The 9,010-nt window shown below is 46.6% G+C and overlaps 1 protein-coding gene and 1 pseudogene across 1 annotated transcript; both read right to left on the bottom strand.

Moving 5' to 3' along the window:
• Positions 1-2,979: 2,979 nt before the first annotated feature.
• On the bottom strand, positions 2,980-4,520 carry LOC119358075 (annotated as a pseudogene).
• A 1,367-nt stretch (positions 4,521-5,887) lies between these two features.
• LOC119356113 (translation initiation factor IF-2-like) lies at positions 5,888-8,236 on the bottom strand. The gene is made up of 3 exons (XM_037623017.1): positions 7,973-8,236; positions 7,404-7,458; positions 5,888-6,796 (listed from the first exon to the last, which is right to left on the bottom strand). Exons 1-3 carry the CDS (start codon positions 8,195-8,197, stop codon positions 6,387-6,389), a joined length of 690 nt encoding a protein of 229 aa, XP_037478914.1. The 5' UTR covers positions 8,198-8,236; the 3' UTR covers positions 5,888-6,386.
• Between the last annotated feature and the right edge of the window lie 774 nt (positions 8,237-9,010).

Raw genomic sequence — 9,010 nt, 5'->3', positions numbered from 1 at the left:
GCTCCCCGTAGACAGGGCGCGCGCGCGTCGTTCGTGCTGCCGGCTTTGCCACGGCAAGGGGGGAAAATGCCACCGCCGTCCGCGTCACAGAGTACAAAACCGATCCATCCCCGTGCTCTGTTTTCGCCGCAGTGAGAGCGAATATCCTACTGCATCTTGTACTCCTACGTACGTACGCTTCGAATACAGCAGTAGCAAAGATACAGGCAGAATTCGTCTGTCTTTCCCGGCCGTCGTTAGAACAACTCTAACGCGCCGACCCAAACAAACTGCGATTTTGTCTCTTTTTTATTCGTTTGAATCGGTTCGACGAACACCCATGTCCATTTAAAAAAAACAACTCCATGAATGACGATTTTGTTTGTTTGGATCAGCCCAGCGGACACCCATGTCTGCTTTCGCGTTTGGGTCGGCGATTGCGCCCAACATTGGCCCAACCCATTTTTAAGGTCGCACGAAAAATATTACCGCAAACATTTTGAAAAACTAAAAACATTAATGTCAGCCACAAAGGCCGGCGAGAATCCACGAGTCCACTTTTACATTGATTAAAATATTAAATAAAACTTAAAATTACAAGGAGGCGCGTTGTTATAGGGGTCCTCGTCATCTTCGTCGGGGTTGGTGAGGTCGACGAGCATCGGTGCCGGGCCAGCCCAAGGGAACGCCGTCGACCAGCCTCTAGCGACGTCATCCGCTGCTGGTTGTACCGCCGCCGGTTGGGTTGCCCCACCGCGGGCAAGGCGCTCCTCCTCCGCGTCGCGCTCCAGCTGCTCAAGGTACTCGCCCTCACGGCGCTCCTCGGCCAGCCTTTGCTGCCGCCATTGCTCGAGGCAGAGCTGCTCCTGAGACGGCATCGCCTCAAACCATATCGGTGGCGTGCTGACCCACTCGCGCACCACCCTGGTCCATGAGTAGCGCTCAATGGGGGTTGGCCCTGCTCGTGCCCATGGCGGGGCGGACGCGGCTGAGCCCCTGCAAGCGGCCATGGCGGGGCGGACACGGTTGAGCTACTGCTCGCGCATGACATCGTTTCTCTTTTGTTTTGCCAGAATCGAGCTTGGGAGGCAGCGGCGCCGGCTGCGACGAGAGCAGTTGGTGCTAAAATTTCCCTCCCACCAACTCACGCGAAGAATAGAGCGAACGGCAAAAGGAAGGAGTAAACAAGAGATATAGAGGAAGTGGGCTGATTTTTAATGCTCGTCACAAAAAAATACGGGTCGGGCCTATATATGGTACATGTTTGGGACATCTTTTTCGTCCCGGTACCGTATACCGGCGGGTATTTTGCGGGATGGGCTAATTTATGGCATCTGCTAGGGTTGCTCTAACAATTTTAGGCTTTTCTATAGCCTTCGCTCCCATGTAATTTTGTAGGCTTATGTGTTGTATGCTTAGGGATTTTTGCAGGATTAACCGGTGCTTATAGAAATCTGTTAAGAATTTAGAGTTAACTCAAACTATTCTAATGATGTCGCACTAGCCACTAGACCGGTGATGAAACTTGTTACCTTTACACATAACTAAGTCATGGTATGTCTTGAAGAATAACTGATTTTTTTCTGATGTTAGCCAAAGCAGTTATGCCTTCAATGTGGAAAATAAAAGTTCATTCTGTTATCTGAGGTTTGTACGTTCTCCACCTCTATATTAGTTGAAACATATATAACAACTATTATCTTGAAACTGACATCCATTTTCGTTGCACTGTACAAAGAACTTTGGTTGTGGATTTGATTTGAGATTTCGTTGAAAAGATTTTTTTGGATGACAACCCTCGACGACACCAACATAGTCTGTTGGTTTGCCGCCGCCACCTGTTTCTCGGAGAAGTCAAGGAGTTTGCAATTTTTATTTCTTTTCCACGAGCAGTTGGAAGGACACTACTCTAAAAATGGTGAACATGATCTGAACAAGTTTGAAGAGTTTTGTCAGTTCTAATCACACCACTGCCTAAGTCAAGTTTAATAGTATTAACTAATTGATGGAGGTCATCATCATGTAAACCTTTTCTTTACTCCCTCCGTTCCATAGTATAGTGCCTATAGATTTTTACAAAAGTCAAACATTACAAACTTTGACCATGTTTGTAGAGAAAAGTATGTACATCTAGAATACCAAATGCACGTCATTGGATACATCGTGAGCTATATTTTCACAATGTACATGTTTGGTATTGTAGATGTAGACAATTTTTCCTATACACTTGGTCAAAGTTGGTAAAGTTTGACTTTAACAAAAAACTATAGGCACTACATTATGGAATGGAGGGAGTATCATTTAATGGTCCATGTCTTTTGTAATAGGGTGTGTCTAGAACTCAGTCGACTGAGACTTAACGAAGTCTCAGTCGAGTGACGTCAGCGTGTTTTTTTTGCTACAAGCGGCACGGCTAGATGCTACAAACGGCGACGAAAAATGTTGCGATGGTATTGCAAGCAACAACAACAAATGCTACAACCTTTCTAACTAAAATGCTACTACCGTCAATGAAGGATGTTGCAACCGGTGAGATGACGTGCTACAACCAAGAAGGGATGACATGCTTCAACCAACAAAACAAATGTTGCAACCGGTATGAAAAAGTGTTGCATACGGTCAAAAAAATGTTGCATGGTCGACTGAGACTTCGCTAAATCTCAGTCGACTGATTTTTAGCCGGCCCGTTTGTAATAATATTATAGGATCACACCCTAATTATATGTACGCAACATTCAAAAATATTTGTTACATTTCCTATATATTAGCTATGAGTTGTGTATATTGTCATAACTTTCCTTTCCAGCATGGTTGTTGAATTGCGTACAAATATACAAATCGCCACTTTACGGTCAATTAACATATAAACATATTCTTTCATTGCAGACAATTCATGTCAAATCTCTAGTTTCACGGTTGTTTCAATCAAACAACTTACAGCTTTTTCATGACTCTCAGCTCACGGCTCACAACAGTTTTATTTTTCTCATAATCCAGGGCTCAAGGAAACACACCCTTGGTCTCAGCCTCCACAGAGCGCTTCTCACTATCACTGTTGCAATCCCCATTGACGTCGGCCCCCTCGTTTGCGGCCCCAGTCTCTGCAACCTCCTTCGCCTTGACCGTCGCCGGCACCGTCGTCGCGCCAGAATCAGCTGGGACCGCCCAACTGCACTGCCAATTCTGAACTTGGACTGATTGATTGTTGCAAGGCAGGAACTGAGGGGCCAGATGATGATTATTGACTCCATCGCCAAAGTATGGTTGCTGCTGCTTCTGCTTCATGGACGCCATCTCCAGGCTGTTGCATCATGCTCATGCCACACCTCACCATTTCGTCCACATGTTGCTGGTACGCTCGCTTCTGGCGCATCTCCTCCGTCTCCGGCTGCTTCTGCATCATCTGTGGACGTCGCGCGAGAGTCACCAGCGGTGGTCCGAACGCTTGGCTGGACGGGGCGCCCAAATGGCGTCCCATCATCGTTGCCGGGGCGAAATAGCCATGGGGAGGTGCGGCGGCCCCGGACGCGGGCATCTGGCCGGTGAACGCCACCGGCGGCCGCGCCATTGATGTATGGGGGTTGTATGCCATCGTCGTCAGCCCGGTTCCACCGTGGGGGTACCCAGTAGCAGTCCCGAAACGGCGCACCTGCATGCCGTCTTGTGGTCCGAAGCATCGGTCCAGAGGCTGCTCCGGCTCGACGGGCCTCTTGCCCGCCTGTCGCTCCGAGAGCTTCGGCCCCGCCGTCTCCACCGGGCCGGGCTCCGGCGACGCAGCCAGCAGACACGTAAATTCTTCCGGCGTCCCGCTGGGGCCCGCCTCGTCGTCGTTCCTTTTCCGCTTCCTCGGCGTCACGTAGATCCTGCACATGACGTACTCGTCCAGCTGCATGCATGCATGCATGCCGCCGCGCTCTCAAGTCAGGTCAGGCCAGCAATTAGCTAAGTACTCGTACGTAAAAAACATAGTACATGTGTTGGAGTGGAACTGACCGTATCGGTTTTGGGCCGGTCGACACCGCTCTTGTCGAGCTTGTTCTCGTACTCGGGGACGGTGAGCTCGTGCATGAGCCACTTGGTCTTCCTCTCGGTCTTGATGGGGCCTTCATGGTAGGCGAGGCCGCTCTCCTTGTACGTGACGGTGGCGCCGACGACCTCCGTGGTGCCCGTCGACGCCTTCCACCGCCCCCGGCCGTCGTCCGTCGTCCGGGCCGGCCTGCCGCCGTTGACGTACTTGCGGGTCCTCGACGTCAGGAAGAACCAGTTGTTGTCCTGCCCCTTGTCCTTGTACTTGCCTGCGATCAATCAACAAGCGCTCGTAAAATAAAACATTCGTAGTAAGAAGTCAAGCCATGGTGCACAGCGAGGAAGGTAATAAGTACCGTACCGTTGACGAGGTCGTCCGGGTGGCACTGGTAGACGTTGTCCTGGATGATGGCGAGGTTGGGCACGTGCTGCCGGCCCTGCAGCCGGGGCAGGAGGTAGTACTCCACCAGCTCCTCGTCCGTCGGGGCGAAGCGGAACCCAACCGGGTACTTCATCTTCCTCCCTTCCTCCCCTCCCTTGTCGCCGAGAAAGGTTGCAAAAAGACGAGTTTTTTTTTCTTTTTTTGAGTTGATGAAGGTTACGACACGACACGAGTAGGACGACGCTTGTTCGTTCGATGCCGAGGTGTTTTCGCTCAGGGATTCCTCTGCACTTTTATTATGGCAACAGCGCTAGCGCTTGTTGTACTTGGACAAGGACACGCAGCGTCCGATGCCATGTTGGACAAGGATTGGAATTTGGAACCGAGGCCACCAGGCACACGATTTTCTGTTCAGGCCCAGTGTCAATGTAGAGCGCACACCTTTTTCTGTTTCTGTTTGTTGAGCCCTACATTGACACTGGTCCAGGACGCCTGGCCCAACAACGCAGGCGGGCGCACCCACAGCTATCCTCCTGTGCGCGAGACCGTGACTTGCTTCGGCGGTCCCTAAACCGGCCCAGGTCGCCAGGCCGAACAACTTTTTGTAATCCAATAATTTTCATGAAGTCTACAAAGAATATTTGAATTCAGTAATTTTTTCAAATCGATTAATTATGTTTAAAAATCATAAAAAATTCTGAATTTGTGATTTTTATGAAATTGTGAACTTTTTGAATCCATAAACAGTTTTTCAAAATCATGAACATTTTATGAATTCACGACCAATTTTGAATCTGTGGAGTTTTTTCAAATTCTTGAACTTTTTTCATCCATGGACATTTTTAGAAATGCACAATTTTTTAAATTTTTGAATCCATGAACTTTTTGTATCCATGAACATTTTATGAATTCACAAACATCTTTTATTGTTTCAATTTTTTTTGAATCGGCGGGCCTTTTTCAAATTCATGGACATTTTTTTAATCCGTCAACCCTTCTTAAAATCTGAGATTTTTTTTAGAAACTTGTTTATGACCCTCACAAACAATTTTAGCCCTTTTTGAATAAAAATAACTGTAAACCAATCAGGTCAGATCCTGTACGTCGCCTACCATCCATGCGTCGTTCTTCGCCTCTTCCTCCATCAGTCGAAATTGCACTTCATCCTTCTGCTTGCAATGTTCCACTGCAAATTTGGTGCAGCACTCATCCGCAGCCTGGCCGGATCCATGTGTTAAAATTTCAATACGAACTTCACAGGACCTGCACCAATCTGAACATCGAAAAAGGGCATCTTCCCGCTTTATGTACAAAGCAATGACCTCCAACAGACAGGGGAAGTATCTAGTGCACCAATGCTTGTGGTGCTACCGTTGCACCGGATTTCTGTATAACATTTTAAAATGTTTCAAAAAATGTGAAAAACATTGGGCACATTCACACACCATCAATGTTTGTCGCCACACAATTTCAAATCAAAATTCAAAACATTGCTCAAGATGAAAGAGGTGCACCCTGTATATCATTCCTCAGTATCATCTCATTTCACAGCACATGTTACGACCCTTTGCAAAACCAGTCAAGTCCATCACAATTCACAGAAACATGACGCCATATGCTTTTGGACTTGCTTAAAGAAGAAAATGCATCGATCATGCCAATTTGCTTAAGCTACTTCCTGCTGTACCCATTCCTGAATCGCAAAATCATGACAAGAGCAGCGGCTTTGACCGGTTCAAAATACAAGAAAAATCACGGTGTGCCTACTACTGAATAGTCACCACGCTGTAGATTCAACGAAAAGCTTTCCAAAATGATGCTCGCTGATGATACTCTCGCCATGTCCAGGACCTCAGGTGCCAAGAACTCGTATGTCTAGTCTGATGTACTCCTATCCAGTTACTACTAGTACCTCACAGCGGGCTACTTGCAACAGCTAGGTTATCTCTGAATATTTCAGAGCGAACTACATGTTAGACTGCAGAGTGGAAGTGAGATTTCACTCTGCAGCTTGACGTGCCAACCACTCTGCTTTGGTCAAGCCATAGTAGACTGCTTTACCTCCAGGCCACATGAGAAAATTCCAGCCCATGGGAGATCCACCAACGACGTAAGATCCTTGCAAGCGCCCTCCCAGCAGCTGATTGCCATGGTTTGCCATCTCAATTGGATTGGCTTCTCGATGAATCCCCACGGCAGGAGTCTGCGAGCTTACAGGCTTGAGTGGTACCTTCTCGCCTATATCCTGGCCTATCTGGGGCACTTGATTCTTCCCTCCAGATGGAACTTTTCCTGCAGGTTTGTTCTTGACATCTCTAACTGCAGGTATGTCTGATGGTTTAGCAGGCTCAGCAGCAGCAGAGATATCAAGCCGCATTTTCTTGGATAATTCCATGACAACTTTTATCTCTGCAATGCAAAATGAGCAGGGGCAAACTAATTAGCCTTATTTATCTTCAATAGATGCATGCATATGAAAGATCAAGAACCCATATGTTCAGAAGACCCTTGAAACTGTCAGGTATACACAATTAAGCCCTACGCGGTCATCAGAAATTACTAAACCAAAACAGAGCACACTTTTAAGTAGCTTTCCAGAAAGGTGCAAACACATTTAGATTCATATTGTTTGTGCCAATAGCATATGCGTGTATGTTTCATTATAACTACTAAGAATCCTGACAAAGTACATTATGACCCTAGGTACTATTGAAGCCAACACGATATATCAGTTATATTACAAAAACTGTAGGGATTTGTCAAGTGCCGGGCTATGAAATGTAACATATCGATGTGTATGTGTTTACATGCTATAGAAATGTAACAGGCTTGCACATCACATTGGTATGAAAAAGAGAACACCAAGCTTCTATATAAATAAAACATTCAGTACTAGAGGAAATGGTTCAACACAATATCCTAAACTAAATGCACCTGACCAAAAGCATACTCAACGCATCAGAGAAGTTCAGCACATCTCTGTAAGATCTGACAACAGTATGAACTGAACATTTACCTTTCAGGATCTCGAGAGCAGCAGCTTTCTTCTGGGAATCAGTAGCTTGGCAAACCTTACACAAAACAAATGTACCATTTCAGAGAGGCTTCGTGTTTTCACCAGTACAAATCATACGACTATTGAGAAGTAAACAGCAAGCGAGGGTATTTCAAATTAGTAGAAGTTCTAATCCAGTATCAGCAATCGCAATACACGATTGCACAGAACAATTGTGTAGTCCGAAGATACAAACTATAGTGGTCACCGCCGTCTTTCTGTGCTCCAATCTCTATTTTGCAGACATATGGCCTTTTCTCCGTCGCACCAACATCATACATTTCAACTGAAACTAGCATGAGCCCAACACCAAACCTTGGAAATTGGATTTTCCATTCAGTCGCTAATCCAATTTCCAACAACTACACTAGCAAGCATAGCATTACTACCAGCACTCTAGCCTGAAGCATTACTCAAAAAAAAAAAAACGCCTAGTAAAAAACCCCAACAAATAGCACGATTATGCAAGTTGATGCAGTTACCAAGACTGAACGGAGTGCAGGGAGAGATTAAGGGTTTGGTGTGCGGACCTGAAGAAAGCGGCCGCGGAGGTTGGCGACGGCTTCTCTGATCCTGTAGTAGGGCGAGTCGTGAAACCCCAACTCCTCCAGCTTCCGCTTCTTTGGCGGCGCGTCGGACTCATCGGCCGAAAGCGGCGGCGGCGGCGGGCTAGGTGGCGGCTTCGTATCGAAGGCGGCCGTCGGCTCCGATGGCGGCGGAGGAGGCGCGGCGGCGGTGGCGTGAGCTGCCGCCATCCCGCGTGCGCGTGGGAGGGAAATGGTTGAACACCGGAAGGTTGAAGGCGAGATAAGCAATCGATGTGCTAGTTGATGGACGATTGATATTCTCGAAGAGAGGAAGCGTGCAGTTCCAGTCAAGCATTTCTAAATTAATGACTGCTAAAGGCCGAAATCATTTACTTTTAGCTAGGGAAAAGGGTCTCGATTCTCGAAGGACCCAGACTGCAATAGATAACATTATTTCCTTCCACCCTAAGAAAGAAGGCAATACAAAATTGCCACAAATTGAACTACTAGTACTCTAGTAGTAGTATGTTATAGTGTGCCACAAAAATCATATCGTTAAATTCATATTTGATTTTTTATCAATGGTAAAATAATTTTGAAGTTACATGGCGTATGTATTATTGGTTAATTGATGTTTGAAATTAAATCTAAAAAAATGCCACACCTTTTTTTGGAGTATTTGAGATGATACAATCGGTACAAGGACGTAATAGAAAAGAAAAAAGTATAAGTTAGTCAGTCCATTTTACCAAAGACGCCCCGACGAAACTAGGTCACAACTTAATCCTTGCAACATGCTTCAATATAGCCCAGAATCCACCATCATTGGGGACGAAACCACTTGGGACAAAAGGTTGACCACAGCCCCACCGTGAGAGGATTTTGTGAGGAAGGAGTTGTAGGCGCAAAGCTAAGGCCGAATTGCATCCCTTTTGGCTCAAAGGCTAGGAGGAAGGAAAGGAAGCATCGTCGAGGGATGTCGGAGCTCCATGTTGTTGCCTTTTGACCAAAAGATACAATGGTAGGATATCATAGGCCGCC

This window comes from Triticum dicoccoides, chromosome 2A (genome assembly GCF_002162155.2).
Source record: "Triticum dicoccoides isolate Atlit2015 ecotype Zavitan chromosome 2A, WEW_v2.0, whole genome shotgun sequence".
Lineage (NCBI taxonomy): Eukaryota > Viridiplantae > Streptophyta > Magnoliopsida > Poales > Poaceae > Triticum > Triticum dicoccoides.
Note: the sequence above shows the minus strand (reverse complement) of the source record. Positions and strands in the feature narration are given on the sequence as shown.

Bases quoted from the DNA above. Each gene is read 5' to 3' on its own strand.
- LOC119356113 (XM_037623017.1), bottom strand. From the start codon at position 8,197: ATGGCGGCAGCTCACGCCACCGCCGCCGCGCCTCCTCCGCCGCCATCG. The intron at 7,459-7,972 runs GTCCGCACACCA...GTTTTGTGTAAG, and splicing joins TCCGCGGCCGCTTTCTTCAG to GTTTGCCAAGCTACTGATTC. The intron at 6,797-7,403 runs GTAAATGTTCAG...TTTGCATTGCAG, and splicing joins TGCTCTCGAGATCCTGAAAG to AGATAAAAGTTGTCATGGAA.